This window comes from Oncorhynchus clarkii, chromosome 1 (assembly GCF_045791955.1).
Source record: "Oncorhynchus clarkii lewisi isolate Uvic-CL-2024 chromosome 1, UVic_Ocla_1.0, whole genome shotgun sequence".
Lineage (NCBI taxonomy): Eukaryota > Metazoa > Chordata > Actinopteri > Salmoniformes > Salmonidae > Oncorhynchus > Oncorhynchus clarkii.
In genome coordinates, this window is record NC_092147.1 from 40,910,166 (window position 1) to 40,930,956 (window position 20,791).

At 44.3% G+C, this 20,791-nt stretch overlaps 2 protein-coding genes across 3 annotated transcripts in view; both read left to right on the top strand.

Annotated features, from left to right (window-relative positions):
- Nucleotides 1-8,158: 8,158 nt before the first annotated feature.
- On the top strand, nt 8,159-13,583 carry LOC139407087 (ribitol xylosyltransferase 1). Its single transcript, XM_071150463.1, has 6 exons — nt 8,159-8,796; nt 8,974-9,153; nt 9,312-9,414; nt 9,532-9,846; nt 10,690-10,860; nt 11,218-13,583. The coding sequence occupies exons 1-6, from the start codon at nt 8,649-8,651 to the stop codon at nt 11,618-11,620; spliced, it is 1,320 nt and encodes a 439-aa protein (XP_071006564.1). The 5' UTR covers nt 8,159-8,648; the 3' UTR covers nt 11,621-13,583.
- Nucleotides 13,584-19,900: 6,317 nt separating this feature from the next.
- The window catches only part of LOC139407090 (SLIT-ROBO Rho GTPase-activating protein 1-like), a 142,344-nt gene continuing 141,453 nt past the window's right edge, over nt 19,901-20,791 (top strand). For both annotated transcript variants that reach the window (XM_071150479.1, XM_071150488.1), the window contains exon 1: nt 19,901-20,353. In XM_071150479.1, coding sequence (XP_071006580.1) covers nt 20,290-20,353 — 64 coding nt within the window. In that variant the 5' untranslated portion in view covers nt 19,901-20,289. The remainder of the gene's footprint in view (nt 20,354-20,791) is intronic.

The following is a 20,791-nucleotide window of genomic DNA, read 5'->3' on the forward strand; positions in this document are numbered from 1 at the left end:
AGTCCCAGGTCAGCACGGATAAGAGAAAACATCAAACTGCATCTTATCCCCCAGAGAGACTATCCTGGTTCAGACGCGGTTCAGTTCTTTGAGAAAAGTGAACACTTTTCCGGTGTGTTGACGAGATGGCTTCGGCCTTTGTACTGAACTTTCATCTGCGCAGGGTGGATGAGGTAGCCGGTGATGTTCTTCTCCTTCAGTGCTTTGGCGGCAGGTCTGAACTGCTTGCGACGTCTGGCGAGATCCGCGCTCATATCCGGGAAAAGACTGACCCTCTTGCCATCGATGGTGATGTCCCCTTTGGGTCTTACGAGTTGCAGTATCTTCTCTCTGTCCTGGAAACGGAGGGGCACATCTGAGTGGGGTTTCGGCACTGATGTTCTGTGGGCGCATTCGATTTCCAATGGCTTGGTGAAGTTGATTATGCCTAGGACATCCGGGATCCATTGAGTGAAGAAACGGACCGGGTCACGGCCCTCGCTGTCCTCTTTCAATCCCACCACACGGATATTGCTACGTCTGTTCAGGTTCTCCATCTGGTCTACCTTGTTATTGAGGAAGGCATTGTCCTTGTGCAGTTGTATCAAGACCTTGTCATGTCGAGCGATGGTATCTTCAACTGTGCTAATGCGCAACTCAGCTTCAGTCGTTGTCAAAAGGAGATCATTCGTGGAGGATTTCAGGTCGTCAAAGAAAGAATGGAGTTCAGACGATTTCTTGTCAATTTTCAGAGAAAGACCTTTTACCATCCTGAATTTCCTGGAGGAGAGTAGCAAGCATTGCGAGCCTGCTGAGAGCAACAGTCTGGAACTGTTGTCTGAGGTATGAGGGCTAATGCTAATCTTGCTAGCTGTAGCATTATCGTTATCTTGGGAATCAACAACGTTTTGGTCATCCTTCTTGCCTCTCGGTCGGAGGTCCATGGCTCTTTGGAAAGGTAAGTACTTGACAATTTATCAGCCGATGCTAGAATATTGTTTCAACGTTGTTGTTTATGTAATAATGGAATAACTTTGAAGAGCTTGGTTTGTAAACGTCTGCTCAACTCCGCGACATCACGTGCTCATGGATGGGCACTTTTAATGTAATTCTATGGCAGTACCCAAGGGGCTTGAATTCTCGAGCTCTCCCCGTAGATTTTGCGGTGACATACTGTCCCCGTGAGTGACAGCCAATCACGGCGCAATTAGAGAACATTGCCAACCCCTAAGCTCCGTATTTTCCACTGGCTGCCCCACCACCAGAAAAAGCGCTGAGCTAGGTTGAAATACCTGCATTATGGAGCTGCTTTAGCTAAACAGATGGAGCTCAAAACAGGCGGGGCTCTGCTATTGGGCAAATCTCCCTTGCAGCAGTCAAGCAATCCGGTTGCGGACGCAACTAGACCTCGTTTCAAAGGTTTAAATCAATAATTGTATTTGTATGCCTAGCAATCACAAATTATATTAGTAGCTAGTATCCATCCAATTGGCGATAGATCTTAATGTAATATACTAAATCTGCATAAATAAAATGTGATTTTTTCCTCCAGTGGTGTGTTTCCACCAAACAGTCTTGTTGCAGATAAAAGTCAGTGGGTGATGATGTAGAGCACACAAAATGTACTTTTTCGCTTAAGTTTTCATGTATCGAATACAAATCTCAAGATCAATGTGTTTCCATTGCATTTTCAACTCCACTCATAGTTTTGTCACAACTGCGTTAAATAGTAAATGTTTCTACTCGTCTTGGCAATTGAGCTCTAGACAAGAGCTTGCAGATACAGTGTGTACATCAAATGTCAAACTTAGGGCAGAGTCACAGATAGATCTTTCACCACATGTATAAAACTAAAACAGGAAGTACCGGTGAGTCGCTCAATAATGAAGTGGTCAGATGATGCAGGTGCTAAGCTACAGGACTATTTTGCTAGCACAGACTGGAATATGTTCCAGGTTTCATCCGATAGTATTGAGGAGTATACCACATCAGTCACCGGCTTCATCAATAAGTGCATCGACATCGTCCCCACAGTAACCATACGTACATACCCCAACCAGAAGCCTTGGATTACAGGCAACACCCACACTGAGCAAGGGTAGAGCTGCCGCTTTCAAGGAGTGGGACTCTAACTTAGACGCTTATAAGAAATCCCGCTATGTTATGCCCTCCGACGAACCATCAAACAGGCAAAGCTTCAATACAGGACTAAGATTAAATTCTACTATACTGGCTCTGACACTCGTCAGATGTGGCAGGGCTTGCAAACTATTACGGACTACAAAGTTGCCCAGTGACACAAGCCTACCAGACGAGCTAAATTACTTCTATATGCGCACTTCGAGGCAAGCAACACTGAAGCATGCATGAGAGCACCAGCTGTTCCAGACGACTGCATGATCCTGCTCTCAGTAGCCGATGTGAGTAAGACATTTAAACAGATCAACATTCACAAGGCCGTAGGGCCAGGCGGACGTGTACTCAGAGCATGCACTGTCCAACTGGCAAGTGTCTTCACTGACATTTTCAAACTGTCCCTGACCAAGTCTGTAATACCTACATGTTTCAAGCAGACCACCATAGTCCTTGTGCCCAAGAACACCAAGGTAACCTGCCTAAATGACTTCCGATCTGTGCACACACATCTGTAGCCATGAAGTACTTTGAAAGGCTGGTCATGGCTCACATCAACACCATCACTCCAGAAACACTAGAGCCATTCGCATACCGCCCCAACAGATCCACAGATGACACAATCTCTATTGTACTCCACACTGCCCTTTCTTACCTGGATAAAAGGAACACCTATGTGAGAATGCTGTTCATTGACTAGAGCTCAGCGTTCAACACCATAGTGCCCTCAAAGCACATCAATAAGCTAAGGACCCTGGGACTAAACACCTCCCTCTGCAACTGGATCCTGGACTTCCTGACGGGCCACCCCCAGGTGGTAAAAGTAGGGAACAACACATATGCCACGCTGATCCTCAACACGGGGGCCCCTCAGGGGTGCATGCTTAATCCCCCCCCTGTACTCCCTGTTCACCTATGACTGCGTGGCCAAGCGCGACCCCAACACCATCATTAAGTTTGCTGACAACACAACGGTGGTAGGCCTGATCACCAACAATGATGAGACAGCCTATAGGGAGGAGGTCAGAGACGTGACAGTGTGGTGCCAGGACAACAATCTCTCCCTCAATGTAAGCAAGACAAAAGAGCTGATTGTGGACTAAAGGAAAAGGGCCGAGCACACCCCCATTCATGGCAACGGGGGTGTAGTGGAGACGGTCAAGAGCGTTGGTGTCCACATGACTAAGGACCTACTATGGTCAAAACATACCAACACAGTCATGAATAGGGCATGACAACACCTCTTCCCCCTCAGGAATCTGAAAAGATTTGGCGTGGGTCCTCAGATCCTCAAAAAGTTCTACAGCTGTACCTTCGAGAGCATCCTGCCTGACTGAATGCATCACCGCCTGAAATGGCAACTCCTCTGCCTCTGACAGCAAGGCGCTACAGAGGGTAATGCGTACGGGACAGTACATTGCTTGGGCCAAGCTTCCTCCCACCCAGAACCTCTATACCAATGGGTGTCAGAGGAAGGCCCTAAAAATTGCCAAAGACTCCAGTCACCCTAGTTATAGCCTGTTCTCTCAGCTACCGCACGACAAGCGGTACCGGACCGTCAAGTTTAGGTCCAAAAGGGTTCTAATACGTTCTACCTCCAAGCCATCAAATGACTTCCCCCTTTTTACGCTGCTGCTACTCGCTGTTTATTATCTATGCATAGTCACATTGCCCCTAACTACATGTACAAATTACCTCAATTACCCTGACTAACCTGTACCCCTGCACATTGACTCGGTACCAGTACCCCCTGTATATAGCCTAGTTATTATTTGTTACTCTTTAAAAAAAATGTATTTACTTTAGATAATTTAGTCAGTATTTTCTTAACACTTATTTTTCTTAAAACTGCATTGTTGGTTAAGGTAAGTAAGCATTTCACAGTAAGGTCTGTTATATTTGGCGCTTTTGACAAAATACATTTGATTTGAAGTGGCAGGCAGTGGGAGAAGATGGAACGAGATGGATTGTGGCCGACATTCTACCAATTTTCTTATCAATTAAACATTTGACCTCAATTCAGCTTTCTGTTCCCAAAACTACAATCTGTTACGAACAGAGTTGTTTAGAAGGTGTGCAAAGGCAAATTGAGTTATTGCACACGCACACTTCAGAGTAGACGATCCCTAACAGAAATATGCAAATGTTGCTAGAATGCACCAATAGGACCTCGCTAGCTTGTGCTTGGCTCTATGACTCATTTGTTCGCATTTGAAATGACATGCTGTGGTTTATCTTGGTTTAGTTATAAAAATCTTTGGCCGAGTGTCTATGGGTTTCTTCTTTAGGATTTGGTTGGCGGATCGCATCCAACTTTTGGGTGCGTACACCGCCACCTACTGTACTGGTGTGTGAGGCCATTCACAGCCTACGTACATTCAATTCTTGATACAGTAATATACAAAATTGTGGAAAAGGAAAATTTCCCCGCCAACAATTTACCCTCTCCAAAAAATAAAAATAAAACACTACACTAGTCCACTATTTAACCCGATCTAATTATACTCCAGACCAATGGTCAGAGAGGACAGAACACTACTAATCAACACCCCCTACCACTGCTCTGCAATAAATCCTCGCAATCCCAAGTACTTCTCTGCCGCTGCCACCACAACCTCTATTTTCTGTGACCTATGATCCATTTCTGCAGTACAATTGACAACCATGGCTATAAATGCTGAAAATCCCACCTTACTGAAGCACATATTCTTCTAATCACTCTCTCTTGGTCTCTGCCGATCCACAGGAATCCTCTCAGTATCCCTCACCCTGTACCCATCTTCCTCTACCCCCCACTTCACTGCTTTGGCATACACCACTTTCCGTATTACTCTAACCCTGGCAACCTAAACCTGCCTCTCTCTCTCTCAAGACACCTCCAATCTCCATCCCCATGGGCAATCCCATAGCTAACACACACACACACAACTTTCTCCACCGATACTACACATTCCTTCGACTCATGCCCTCCTGCAAACTTCTCACATCTAGGAATCTCCCTCCTACACACTGCTGTAACATGCCCATAAACTTGACACCTGAAACACTGTAGTATTTTCAGAACAAAAGCTCTCAAGTATAACAGGTAGCCTCGTGGTTAGAGCATTGGGCCAGTAACCAAAAGGTTGCTAGATCAAATCCCTGAGCTGACAAGGTAAAAATCTGTTGTTCTGCCCCTGAACCCACTGTTCCTAGACTGTCATTGTAAATACATGTGTTCTTAAATGATTTGCCTTAAATGACTTACACTTCCTAACTTGACCGTGTCAAGACTTCATCAAAACCTAGCAGGACAGACAATGTCTTCTCTTTTTCCCCAGACTCGACACCGGATCTGCATCGCACCAAACAGCAAGAATGACAGGTACTGGGAATCTTCAATTTCAACTAATCCTCCTCAACACTTAATCCCCCTTTTTCACTCCTCTCCACGACACCCTACTCCAGAGAGCAAAGCAAGTCACATTTCCTGTCTCTAATCGCGTGATCCGGAGCGCCTGCTCCCTCTGGACTGAAGAAACACAAATCATCACTAATCCACTCTGAGTTACTCTCACCAACTAAACAGTCCCCCAACCTGACACCACATATGGATCAGCCAAAATGCAAGGATCCATTCTCTCCCCCACTGGGCCAGAATCATCCTTTTCATCCTCGGGATGAGGCCCGAACTCGGCTGTCCTCACCGCCTTCTTTTGTGACCTGTGCCTCTCTGCAGCCGTCTGCAGGTTTCTTCTTCTTCTTTTAAGTTTATGGCAGACTACACCTATTGGTGTATTGCCGCCACCTACTGTACAGGGACTTCTTGGATATTATGGCGGGCCGCAAACAAATACTATCGGTGCATGCCGCCACCTACTGTTTTGGCTGTATATCAACCCAAATAGTAAACACAATTATTTGGTTGATTCTATTATGTCCAGTTTCTTTCTTTCTTTTTTTTCTCTTTTGTGCAGTACAATTAATCACATTCACAATAAACATAATATCCACCTTCTTCACAATCAGCATATCAGTTTCCCTCAACTGTTTAACAGCCCTCAATCTTCACAGTCTGTGGAACATCCACCGCCATATCTTCAGCTCCCTAACCTCCTTCAAATATTTCCCGTGCCTCCGTGTAGGAGACCCGCTGTATAGCCCTGACCCTCCGTGTAGTAGACATGCTGTATAGCCCTGACCCTCCGTGTAGTAGACATGCTGTATAGCCCTGACCCTCCGTGTAGGAGACCTGCTGTATAGCCCTGACCCTCCGTGTAGGAGACCTGCTGTATAGCCATGACCCTCCGTGTAGTAGACCTGCTGTATAGCCCTGACCCTCCGTGTAGGAGACCTGCTGTAAAGCCCTGACCCTCCGTGTAGGAGACCTGCTGTATAGCCCTGACCCTCCGTGTAGGAGACCTGCTGTATAGCCCTGACACTCCGTGTAGGAGACCTGCTGTATAGCCCTGACCCTCCGTGTAGTAGACCTGCTGTATAGCCATGACCCTCCGTGTAGTAGACCTGCTGTATAGCCCTGACCCTCCGTGTAGGAGACCTGCTGTAAAGCCCTGACCCTCCGTGTAGGAGACCTGCTGTATAGCCCTGACCCTCCGTGTAGGAGACCTGCTGTATAGCCCTGACCCTCCGTGTAGGAGACCTGCTGTAAAGCCCTGACCCTCCGTGTAGGAGACCTGCTGTATAGCCTGACCCTCCGTGTAGGAGACCTGCTGTATAGCCCTGACCCTCCGTGTAGGAGACCTGCTGTATAGCCCTGACACTCCGTGTAGGAGACCTGCTGTATAGCCCTGACCCTTGCCACTTCATACTCTTTTATCCCAACCCGGGCACTCCGGGGAATTGAGAACATGGTTGCCATCACAATTACAACATTGTACACCCTCAGATTCTTCAACAACATTCCTTCGGCACACACTTGATACATGTACACCTTTAGCAATTTCGGCAAAACGGCTTGAACACAAAAGCTTTCGTCGCATATCTTAACATATCCCCACTTTGACATGTGAAGGGAGATACTCTTCGTCAAACAGAAATAATACTGACAGGCTTTCTTCTTTTCCCCCATCCACTACACGGTTCATTCGGTGTGCTCCAACTACTCCTGGTATGCTCCTCGTAACCACGAGGCCTCCACATCCAACGTAACGTCAGAGATGACACCTTTTAACGGTGCTTTGCTACAAAAATCTAAACTCTTCACTTCAAAAGTCCATCTGCGGGTTTTCACTGCTCCCTTGTACTTGATTGATTAACCAAGGTCACTAATTAGTAAGGAACTCCCCACACCTAGGGTTTAATTGAAAGGGAAAACAGTAAACCTGCACGCACTAGGCCCTCCGTGGTATGAGTTTGACACCCCTGGTCTACATGATGAGATTATTATGCATATTTTTATTTGTCAAAAGGCAGTCAAGCATCAATCATCATGTCACCAATATAAAACCCTCAATATTTATTGGAAAGGAGCATCAAGACCCCCTGTGCACTTTCACCTCCCTGTGAAGTTCATTATCATTTATTTAATCTGTAGCCTAATAAACTGCATGGTTTCCCAAGTCATAGCGTGAGGAACACACACCATAGCATCGCGTGACTCCAAATTTACTTTGAAATTATGGTTATTATATCAATATTTGCGCATAAAGGCGTTCCACTACCATTTCTCGCATTATTAATTTGACCAACACAAGAAGACCCCACCATGTCAAATGAACAAATTATCTGTCTGTATTTATAAAATTGTACCGAAAATACCTGTTTCCATCACAGCTGTTTTGATTTTTTGCTGGGGATGGTGTGACTTTACTCACATAAAAAAATTGGGATGGAAACCACAGGAGGTTGGTGGCACCTTAATTGGGGAGGGTGGGCTCGGGTTAATGGCTGGAGCTGAATATGTGGAATGTTATCAAATACATCAAACACATGGTTTCCATGTGTTTGATGACATTCCAACTGCACCTTTTCATTTTCGTCAAACACTATTTTATATTGGATTGCCTTTGATTTGATGGCATGCGCAGTTTGGCGTGTGTCGACCGTTAGACTCGATTACGTGTTTCTGTGCATGAGTTTCGCTAGCCAACGTCGCCATGACATCGCCTACGAGCGTGATAGTGGATTTATAAAGGAGAGCAGTTTCTGTCTTTGCCTTAACTGGCAGCTCGATCTGCCTTAGGTACGTCCTGGGTAACATCCGGGATTATGTTTCAGCGCGCAGTCTCAATTCTTATAACATCTTTGTAAGCAATTTGTTTTGTATTTAATTTCAATTATGCCACACGAGTCGTTTTAATTATCAAAATAAAAATCGGTTCTGTTTGACGATAAGAAGAACATGCTTCACGTAGATGAATTCCAAAAGGGGAATCATTTTTCTCCGGCAAATCTTATGCCAGCCTTTGAGCTGGGTCCTTGAACTGTAAACAGTCGCCTTTGATTGCTTTCTCAGTATTTCCGAGACAACGAGCTGTACAGAGATTGGTCACTTTAACTGATACTCGAGTGCAGAATGGTAACGTGAGAAGGAAAACATGAAAAAACATCACAGAAAAATATTCATCCTGATAGTTTTCGTGTATGTGGTGTTTTCCTTGTATGCTGCATACAATGTATTTTTTAATACGAAGGTGATCACCCGTGTCCACAGAGTGGTGAAGAAAATTACAGTCGCAACCTCAGGTAAATTACCTAGCTAGCTACATATCTGACAAAATAAACTCACTGTCCATATTTTGCGGGTCATGTCCAATGTTGTATTTGAGAATATACAGTCAACACGTGAATATTGGCTATTTGAAAACCACTAACTAGCTAGCTCCAATAAGTGTTATTGTACTGTTGTTTTGGTGATTACAGGTGGTGGTGTTGTGGCTCCTTACATTGGGGATGATGTGTGGAACCCTTGGGAGGATGAGCAGGCTAATGCGCTTTCTGCTCTGCACAAACAGAGGGAGGCTTTCAGACAATACCAGGAGCGCATTGACAAGAACAGACCCAAGAGATACAAAGTTCAAATCTGGGGGAAAGCGGCCATAGGTAATGCCTTTTTACGGATCTTCTGTGATAAGTTGTACAATATTGCTTGGTATCTTTTTGTTGTTTGATGCTTCCTCTTACAATGTTAGGTTACATTATGGAGTAAAAAACATTCTTATGGATATTGTCCCTCTGAAGTAACTTCTCTCTTCTATCAGGACTTTACCTTTGGGAACATATTTTAGAAGGTCCCCTCAACCCCACCGACATACAAGCACAGTGGAGAGAGGGGGAGATACAAGTGGGAAAGATAGATTTCAGGTAAGGCATCACAAATGAGACTCCAATCACAATATAAAATGCATATGATCTAGCTGATGTCAGCTATTCTGACAGCCCTCCACCCCATCATCTCTCTCTCTGTCTGTCTATCTATAGTTTCTACACAGGTCCAGCGGTGATCCAAGGCCATGTTCCTCTGGACACAGACAGTGTGGTTCTGGTGCTGAATGGCCGGGAGCAGCAGAAGATCTCCTACGCCACCCGGTGGCTGCAGCATGTCCAGACCTTGATGCAGTTCCACGCTGTGAATCGTGTGGCTGTGGTTCTGCTGGGCAGCGAGCGCTGCACCAATGACTGGATCAGCCCCTACCTGAGGAGACACGGGGGCTTTGTGGACCTGCTCTTCCTGGTCTATGACAGCCCCTGGGTTAACGACAAGGATGTCTTCCAGTGGCCCCTCGGAGTAGCCACGTAGGTTATCTGAACCCTTATTCATAAAGTGTCAGAGAAGGAGTGCTGATCTAGGAGCAGTTTTATCTTTGAGTTCATAATTATATGGAAAGAGAACCTGATCTTAGATCAGCACTCCTACTCTGAAATGGTTTGTTAATATAGGCCCTGATTTAGTTTGAAGGTTTCTCTGAGTTTGTTTCTCATGTTTCAGAATTCTGCATTTCTTGTTTGTCTTTCTTCCCTCACCATGTACTTTTCCCTTTTAAAATATTTTTTGACCCTCTTTTTTTGATACTTTCGTGGTATCCAATTGTTAGTAATTACTATCTTGTCTCATCGCTACAACTCCCAGTCGGGCTCGGGAGAGACGAAGGTCGAAAGCCATGCGTCCTCCGAAACACAACCCAACCAAGCCGCACTGCTTCTTAACACAGCGCGCATCCAACCCGGAAGCCAGCCGCACCAATGTGTCGGAGGAAACACTGTGCACCTGGCGACCTTGGTTAGCGTGCTCTGCGCCCGGCCCGCCACAGGAGTTGCTGGTGCGTAATGAGACAAGGATATCCCTACCTGCCAAGCCCACCCTAACCCGGACGACGCTAGGCCAATTGTGCGTCGCCCCACGGACCTCCCGGTCGCGGCCGGCTGCGACAGAGCCTGGGCGCGAACCCAGAGTCTCTGGTGGCACAGCTAGCCCTGCAGTGCCCTAGACCAATGCGCCACCCGGGAGGCCACTTTTCCCTTCTTTCACTCGTGTTTCCATTGTAGGCTACATAATAGTACATTTTAACATTTTAGGCAAAGCATTGCACCAGAAAGGAGCATATTTTAAAAGTGGACTTGTATGCCCACTCTGTTCAGATACAGGCAGTTTCCTGTGGTCATGCCAAACTCCCATATGGTGAGCTCCACAAGGCCCTTCCTCTGTAACTTCCTGGGAACTGTCTACAAGAACTCCTCGAGGGAAACGCTCATGGGGATCTTGAAACAAACCGGACTGGACAAAGAGTGCATCACTACTGGCAGAGAGAAGTATTTCACTATGCTATGCTGTCACTGTCAAGCACTGTATCAATTCACAATAATGGGTTTAAGTCCAATTTTTGCATCCTGTCTTTCTCAATGAGGTTTGGACCTCTAGTAGCTCACTTCAGTGGAATTACTTTTGTTGGTATGCTTTGTTTACCAGTGAAATATCAATTGAGTGAGCACGCTCAAATAGAAGTTCAACCCTTTTTTGATCTTTGCATTTAAAAATTAATGAAGCGCAAAGGGGAATTTACAAGTACTATGTATATATATTCACAACAGAAGCACTGTTTAAATACGTAATACATTAAACGAACTCCCTGCTCACTAGACGTTAATATTCCTCCTCTTCTGCATCAGGTGGCTTCCTCAGGAGACAGTGGAGAGTCTGAGACGGTACCAAACAGCCCTGGCCCAAAGCGAGCTCACCCTCTGCCCCGTGGGAATCAACACGGAGTGCTACCGCATCTACGAGGCCTGTGCCTATGGCTCCGTACCCGTGGTGGAAGACATGGTGACCCCAGGTGGGTGCTCTGCTGCACGCAGCTCCCCACTGCGTCTCCTCAAAACTGCAGGAGCCCCCTTCATCTTTCTCAAAGACTGGAAGGAGCTTCCAGGCCTCCTGGAAAAGGAGAAGATGATGAGCCAGGAGGAAAGGACTGAGAGGAGGAGGAAACTGCTGGAGTGGTATAGCAGTTTCCGCCAGCAGATGAAGGACAGGTTCACCGAGGTCTTAGAGGAGACCTTCTTCAAAAACAGCTAAGTCTTTTTAAAGCTCAGAGTAAAACACAAAATGGCACATAATTACGAGGTACTCTGTGGATCTCATTGGCAGTGTGTTTAAGGGAGAAAAGCCACATTTTTGTGGATTTTGTGGGCTTATGGCTCCATTTTGTAAGGTTTCCACTAGTAGCTGATAACTGTCTCTCACAAGATAATGTTCAAACAAAACATTGATTTCAGGCTATGGGTGAATTATATTAGAATGAGGTGTCTGTAAATCTTGTTGTTCTCCATAATTTATTTGACATAGTTCAAGATTTACATGTATTTATGTTGTAACTTAAAATATTAGGGATTTCAGTTGCTCTTGAACTACTTGCTGAATGCACACTCCAACGCAACATTGTATTCAACCTTTCAGTAAGGCCCAGTTATTGTATTTTTACCCGAGGAGGGTGGCGCTATAGGAGGACAGGCTCATTGTAATGGCTGGAATGGAATGAAATGAATGGAACTGTATCTAACACAGTAAACATATGGAAACCACGTTTGACGTTCCATTTATTCCATTACAATAAGCCCTTCCTCCTATAGCTCCTCCCACCAGCCTCCTCTGATATTTTTTCCATCTAGAAATTTGTCGGGTGGATATCTCCTTTTCCTTTACGTGTATCATTGACCTGTCCTTGAACTATGTAGGGCTTGTTATTGTGACAGGAGTAGGTCTATCTCCAGTGCGATTGCAGTAAACCATATCCTGTGGTAAACCATAACCTCATGTTTTCATGCTGTTTTTTATTTTATTTTATTTATTTCACATTTTTTTAACCAGGTAAGCAAGTTGAGAACAAGTACTCATTTACAATTGCGACCTGGCCAAGATAAAGCAAAGCAGTTCGACACATACAACAACACAGAGTTACACATGGAGTAAAACAAACATACAGTCAATAATACAGTAGAAAAATAAGTCTATATACAACGTGAGCAAATGAGGTGAGATAAGGGAGGTAAAGGCAAAAAAAGGCCATGTTGGCAAAGTAAATACAATATAGCAAGTAAAACACTGGAATGGTAGATTTGCAGTGGAAGAATGTGCAAAGTAGAGAGTAGAGTAGAAATAATGGGGTGGAAAGGAGCAAAATAAATAAATACATACAGTAGGGGGAGAGGTAGTTGTTTGGGCTAAATTATAGATGGGCTATGTACAGGTGCAGTAATCTGTGAGCTGCTCTGACAGCTGGTGCTTAAAGCTAGTGAGGGAGATAAATGTTTCCAGTATCAGAGATTTTTGTAGTTCGTACCAGTCATTGGCAGCAGAGAACTGGAAGGAGAGGCGGCCAAAGGAGTAATTGGTTTTGGGGGTGACCAGAGAGATATACCTGCTGGAGCGCGTGCTACAGGTGGGTGCTGCTATGGTGACCAGCGAGCTGAGATAAGCGGGGACTTTACCTAGCAGGGTCTTGTAGATGACCTGGAGCCAGTGGGTTTGGCGACGAGTATGAGGCGAGGGCCAGCCAACGAGAGCGTACAGGTTGCAGTGGTGGGTAGTGTAGTATATGGGGCTTTGGTAACAAAACAGATGGCACTGTGATAGACTGCATCCAATTTATTGAGTAGGGTATTGGAGGCTATTTTGTAAATTAAGTCGAAGATTGGTAGGATGGTCAATTTTACAAGGGTATGTTTGGCAGCATGAGTGAAGGATGCTTTGTTGCGAAATAGGAAGCCAATTCTAGTTTTAATTTTGGATTGGAGATGCTTAATGTGGGTCTAGAAGGAGAGTTTATAGTCTAACCAGACACCTAGGTATTTGTAGTTGTCCACATATTCTAAGTCAGAACTGTCCAGAGTAGTGATGTTGGACGGGCGGGCAGGTGCAGGCAGCAATCGGTTGTAATGTATCAGAGCTTGAAAAATGATTAACACTGTTCCTGTTGCATCTTGTTTTCTGTGAAATGTTGTAAACTGTTTGTTTTGCTATTAAAATGTGTAATATTTGTTAAGTTGTAAATGTTTTATTCATTTCATGAGACGAGAGAAAATGTATCTGTACCATAACATGATCACCAGCAGATGGAGCAAAATAACCACATTAATTTCAGTACACATTGTATGCTGAATATATATATATATAGTACCAGTGAAAAGTTTACATAGAAGAATAGTGAAGACATCAACACTATGGAATCATGTAATAAACAAAGTGTTAAACAAATCAAAATATATATTTTATATTTAAGATTATTCAAAGTAGCCACCCTTTGCCTTGATGACAGCTTTGCACACTCTTGGCATTCTCTCAACCAGCTTCACCTGGAATGCTTTTCCAACAGTGTCGAAGGAGTTCATACATATGCTGAGCACTTGTTGGCTGCTTTTCCTTCACTCTGCGGTCCAACTCATCCCAAACCATTTCAATTGGGTTGAGGTCAGGTGATTGTGGAGGTCAGGTCATCTGATGCAGCACCATCACGCTCCTTGTTCAAATAGCCCTTACACAGCCTGGAGGTGTGTTGGGTCATTGTCCTGTTGAAAACAATTGATAGTCCCACTAAGCGCAAACCAGGTGGGATGGTGTATCGATGCAGAATGCTGTGGTAGCCATGCTGGTTAAGTGTGCCTTGAATTCTAAATAAATCACAGACATTGTCACCAGCAAAGCACCCCCACACCATCACACCTCCTCCATGCATCACGGTGGGAACCACACATGAGGAGATCATCTGTTTACCTACTCTGCGTCTCACAAAGACATGGCGGTTGGAACCAAAAATCGCAAATTTGGACTTATCAGACCAAAGGACAGATTTCCACCATTGAAAGTCTCTTCTTATTGGTGTTTTTTAGTAGTGGTTTCTTTGCAGCAATTCAACCATGAAAGCCTAATTCATCCAGTCTCCTCTGAACAGTTGATGTTGCGATGTGTCTGTTACTTAAATAATTTATTTGGGCTGCAATTTCTGAGGCCGGTAGCTCTAATGAACTTATCCTCTGCAGCAGAGGTAACTCTGGGTCTTCCTTTCCTGAGGCGGTCCTCATGAGAGGCAGTTTCATCATAGCGCTTGATGGTTTTGCGATTGCACTTAAAGAAACTTTCAAAGTTCTTTAAACTTTCCGGATTGACTGACCTTCATGTCTTAAAGTAATGATGGACTGTCGTTTCCCTTTGCTTATTTGAGCTTGGTTTTCTACCAAATCAAAGTTTATTTGTCAAATGCGCCGAATACAACAGGTGTGGACCTTACAGTGAAATGCTTACTTACAGGCTCTAACCAATAGTGCAAAAAAGGTATTAGGTGAACAATAGGTAAGTAAAGAATTAAAACAACAGTAAAAAGACAGGCTATAAAAGTAGTGAGGCTACATACAGGAACCAGTTAGTCAGTCTGGTTGATGTAGTATGTACATGTAGATATGGTTAAAGTGACTATGCATATATGATGAACAGAGAGTAGCAGTAGCGTAAAAGAGGGGTTGGCGGGTGGTGGGTGGCGGGACACAATGCAGATAGCCCGGTTAGCCAATGTGCGGGAACACTGGTTGGTCGGCCCAATTGAGGTAGTATGTACATGAATGTATAGTTAAAGTGACTATGCATATATGATAAACAGAGAGTAGCAGCAGCGTAAAAAGGGGTTGGGGGGCACACAATGCAAATAGTTCAGGTAGCCATTTGATTACCTGTTCAGGAGTCATGGCTTGGGGGTAAAAACTGTTGAGAAGCATTTGTTTCCTAGACCGGTACCGCTTGCCATGCGGTAGTTGAGAGAACAGTCTATGACTGGGGTGGCTGGGGTCTTTGAAAATTTTTAGGGCCTTCCTCTGACACCACCTGGTGTAGAGGTCCTGGATGGCAGACAGCGTAGCCCCAGTGATGCTCTGGGCTGCTCACACTACCTTCTGTAGTGCCTTGGGGTCAGAGGCCGAGCAATTGCCGTACCAGGCAGTGATGCTCTCGATGTTGCAGCTGTAGAGCCTTTTGAGGATCTCAGGACCCATGCCAAATCTTTTTAGTTTCCTGAGGGGGAAATAGGGCTATCTTCTGCATACCGCCCCTACCTTGTCACAACACAACTGATTGGCTCAAAAGCATTAAGACGGAAAGAAATTCCACAAATGAACTTTTAACATGGTACACCTGTTAATTGAAATGTTGTCCAGGTGACTACCTCATGAAGCTGGTTGAGAGAATGCCAAGAGTGTGCAAAGCTGTCATCAAGGCAAACGGTGGCTACTTTGAAGAATCTCAAATATAACGTTTTTTGGTTACTACATGATTCCAAATGTGTTATTTCATAGTTTTGATTTCTTCACTATTATTCTACAATGTAGAAAATTGTAAATTAGGTAAAGTAGGTGTGTCCAAACTTTTGACTGGTACTGTATATTTGGGGAGTATATATATATATATATATATATATATATATATATATATATATACTGAGCAAATATGAACGCAACATGTAACAATTTCAAAGATTTGACTGAGTTATAGTTCATATGAGGAAATCAGTCAATTGAAATGAATTCACTAGGCCCTAGTCTGTGACTGGGAATATAGATATGCATCTGTTGGTCACCATTTGCCTCATACAGCGTGACACATCTCCTTCCCATTGAGTTGATTGAGCTGTTGATTGTGGCTTATGGAATGTTGTCCCACTCCCCTTCAATGGCTGTGCGAAGTTGCTGGATATTGATGGGAACTGGAACATGCTGTCGTGCACGTCAATCTAGAGTATCCCAAACATTCTCAATGGGTGACATGTCGGGAACTGGAACATGCTGTCGTACACGTCAATCTAGAGTATCCCAAACATTCTCAATGGGTGACATGTCGGGTGAGTATGCAGGCCATGGAATAACTGGGACATTTTCAGCTTCCTGGAATTGTGTACAAATCCTTGCAACATGGGGCCGTGCATTATTATGCTCAAACATGAGTTGATGGCGGCAGATGAATAGCATGACAATGGGCCTCAGGATCTCGTCACGGTATCTCTGTGCATTCAAATTGCCATAGATAAAATGCAATTGTGTTTATTGTCTGTAGCTTATGCCCACCCATACCATAACCCCACCACCACCATGGGGCATTCTGTTCACAACGTTGACATAAGCAAACCACTCGCCCACAGGATATAATTCCCGCTGCCCGGGAACAGTTGAAACCGGGATGAATCCATCCAGCACACTTCTCCAGTGGCCATTGATGGTGAGCACTTGCCCACTGAAGTCGTTTACGACCGTGTTGAGGATGGTTAGCACGCAGATAAGCCTCCCTGAGATGGTTTCTGACAGTTTGTGCAGAAATTCTTCAGTTGTCCAAACCCACAGTTTCATCAGCTGTCCGGCTGGTTTAGAGTGCCCTTTTATTGTCCCCAGCACAAGGTGCACCTGTGTTAATCAGCTTCTTGATATGCCACTTCTGTCAGGTGTTTGGATTACTTTGGCAAAGGAGAAATGCTCACCAAATTTGAGACAAATACGCTTTTTATGCATATGGCAAATTTCGGGGATCTTTTATTTCAGCTCATGAAACATGGGACCAACATTTTACATGTTGCGTTTATATTTTTGTTCAATATAGGTATAGATGGACCTTTTCTCAATTAGATTTGCTCATCTGCTGCGTCCTCTCCTCCGTCCTCTCTCGCCTCCTTTTGAAAAGGGTCCAAGTTAATCGAGGAGAGTTGGTGATGGATGGAAATTGGTTTGCTTGAAATGAGGCGGTCCTTCTCCGCTCGCGTCATTAGGCAAATTATGTTTACAGGGGTGGATTCCAAAAGAACTGTGTAAACTGACATATTGCAATAAAGTAACATATTGTTTTTAAACGTGTGCATGTTTTTATCTTCTGACACAACAAGGTGATTCAAAAGTGGTGTGGCAGATTTCAAAACTCTTCCGTGGTAGGATACACATGAGTATCCTCAATGAAAGTTGGCAATCAAGGAGGGGAGGACGCTTCCGTTTGTCTACTAACGAATTGTCACTCCTCTACCACTTATAGTTTTCCAGGTCACGGAGGAGAGAGGACGGAAAACGGTCTTTTGCCCAAACGAGAAAACCCCATAATGTACACAATTGTTACTCAGTTACAATGGGAATAGTTGAAAATATTAAAAGGTCTCTTTTCAAAAAGCATGTTGAACACCAAATATGCTCTATATTCTCATAGGGTCCGTATCAGGGACATTGATCCTGTTAAAGAAAACAACTGATGTAAGTTGGTCACTTTTTACATAAGTTCATTTCATACATATATTTTCACTGATCTGTTGGTTCTAGTCTCATACAGTAGACGCACCTAATTTGAGGTTTATGTCACACACCACAGATTAGTGGATGGATGGGTGACTTGTAATATTGTATGGAATATATTTTATTTTTACAAAACCATTTTGAAGTGTAGAAACCGCCAAAGCTATTTCACCAATGGAAGTATTGTTACACTGGTAGCAGGTGAGGCCTAATTTGTATAATAATTTCAATGTCACTGGTGCCACTTTGATGCAATGAACAGCCATGTTTATAATATCAACACTGCCTTGGGGAGTATGTATATGTGGATCACACCCTGTACATACCTGGGGAACTTCTAGCAGGGATTTCCCCCATATTATCAGAATACATAATCGGCCATCTAGCAATTCTGGCAAATTCCAGATGGGCTGGACACACAAAACTGACACGCAAAAATATTTGTATATATATACAAAAATAAATAAATGGTAGGTGACAAGGCCGGTGGGCCATTGGCCTGTTAAGGTGATATAAAAATAAAAAAAATTTAAAACATTTTTTTTACTCACTAACTAATCTATGATGAGCCTTTGGCTGGTCATTGAGGAATGACCGGTCCCCCTACCAAGATTGTCAGGCCCGGTTTAATGATAGGCTGAGCAGAGGTCACGCGAACTCACATTCAAAGTGAAAACGCAGCATCGGCATAGACCTGTTCCGACTCTGTCATCAGTTAGAGAGCCAAGATCATGGATGGTAAAACATGGAAAGGGTGCCTGTAAACATAGAAAGAGCACATTCTACATTGTCCTCTCACTCTAAACGTTATATTTTTAGGTGGCTAAAGCCATGACTCGGTCAAACAGTAGTGCATTATCCTCATGAGTCCTGTAATGAAAGTGTGTGCTGTGCCCCTGTGTCTGTTTTGTTGGGGCCTGCTGCTGTAATGAGTGAGCCACTCTCCTCTCCCCCATGCGCTTGAGAGAGAAATGTGTCCTGGTCACATAACGTTTAAAAATGCAATTGCGGGAAAGACACTAGTGGAGGGTGCTGAGGGGAGGACGGCTCATAATAATGTCAGGAACGGCACTAATGGAATGGCATCAAATAGGTGGAAACCATGTGTTTGATACCATTCCACCCATTCTGCTCCAGCCATTACCACAAGCCTGTCCTCCACAATTACTGTGCCACTACAGGTGCCTCCTGTGAAAAACACAGCTTTGGAAGCTTCGTACCCATGTCCCTGTCAGGGGGGGGGGGGGGGGCGACGACGACCTTCTCCTGGATCCTATAAATCGTCAAGTCCGCCCCTGCTTCCTATGTTTACCAAGGGGCACCCCTTCTCGTAGCAAAACATTTTATTGTCCTCCCTCTTGACAGTGGAGAGAATTTTTTTTTAAATAACATTTCCTGCAATTCTAAACATTTTGCCATGGGGCGGAGAGAAAACATTGCAGTTTTATAGCTTATTTCCTGCAATTCTACCCATATTGCGATGGGGTGAAGATAGCATTTTTTAAATCCAGTTTTAAAGCTAATTTTGTGCAATTCTACACATTTTGTAAGGACTTATGCTATGCCATGTTAATATGATATCTGAGTGGGAGAGACTAACAAAGTCATCGAGGGTCCCCCTGGAGGTCAGGGCCCCTGGGCACGTGCCCGGTTGGTATTCGGCCATAATTAAGACAAGTTTAGATAGCTGGCTAGACGAACCACCAATCTAAACACTGTAGCTGACATGGCTAATTGAGTGACTGTCAGTGACTGACATAAGAGAAAAACTGCTGATGCACAACCACATTTTTTTTTGGGGGGGGGGGGGGGCGACCAAATCATGGGCTGGTATAGGGTTGTTTGCGGATCGCAGTGATGTGGGCTGGTGTGGATAAAATGCCAGGCCCGAATTCTTGCCCAAGTCCGCCCCTGTAATCGGCCCTACTGGTTAGACAAAAAGCATGTCAATCCATGTCTTGTTTCCGTTATGCCTCTTCGATCCCTCCCATTTCCACAGTGACTCTCCGGCAGCTGAGCTGCAGTCAGTCTTGTCTGTGAAAAACAACGAGGCAAATGTGAAGTGTGGGACCGGGAAACTAGAGCACCAAAGGAAGTATAAGATTAAAGTCTACATACTATATATTTGTACTCCGCGTGCAGTAAAACCTCGCGCCCTCTCTACCTGCGTTGAAAATTGTAACGTTATACTTTACTGCGCGGTTGATCTGATTATCAAAGGTTATGCTGTTGCACCGACTCGACATCTTCGCTCTGCCTGCCGCGGCATAGCCAGCGGTTATCAGTGATTTCATTGATTGATATCAGGATTTCGTGTTGGCCTAGTCTTTTCCAGCAATAGTCTACTCGCGTAGGACAATGGACTGAACGTTTTCTTGAAAAGGAACTTTTTTTGTGTTGACTAATAGTTTAACTTCCGAACTACTCTGAATCGACCTGAAAATGTCTAATACAAAGTTCAAAAAGGATAAAGAAATCATTGCTGATTACGAGAGTCAAGTTAAAGGTAAGTTTGTTTATAATGTTGTATGATCATAATTTAGGTTCATTTTATTTTATCCCCATGAGGCAAACTTCTATTCAATGACAAACCAAATCCGTGTGTCCAATGTCTAAACTCAGACCATAAGATGTATGGGTCAGTGGCATACCGCAGTTTCCTCCAATTCTACACATTGCCATGGAACAGAGTTGTATAGCTATTCTACACATTTTTGCAATGAGGCTGAGATAAATTTGCATTTTTAAAGCACATTTCCAGCTATTCTGCACATTTTGGCAATGGGGCTGCGAGAAATTCTTTAAAAAAAAAGTGCATTTCCTGCTATTCTACACATTTTGTGTGTTGCCATGGTTTATGTTCATATCAGTGGAGGCTGGTGGGAGGAGCGATAGGAGGACGGGCTCATTGAAATGGTTGGAATGGAATAAATGGAACGGTATC

Coding starts and splice junctions, on each gene's coding strand:
- LOC139407087 (XM_071150463.1), top strand. CDS start 8,649: ATGAAAAAACATCACAGAAAAATATTCATCCTGATAGTTTTCGTGTAT. Junction 9,415..9,531: donor GTGGGAAAGATAGATTTCAG/GTAAGGCATCAC, acceptor GTCTATCTATAG/TTTCTACACAGGTCCAGCGG. Junction 9,847..10,689: donor TGGCCCCTCGGAGTAGCCAC/GTAGGTTATCTG, acceptor CACTCTGTTCAG/ATACAGGCAGTTTCCTGTGG.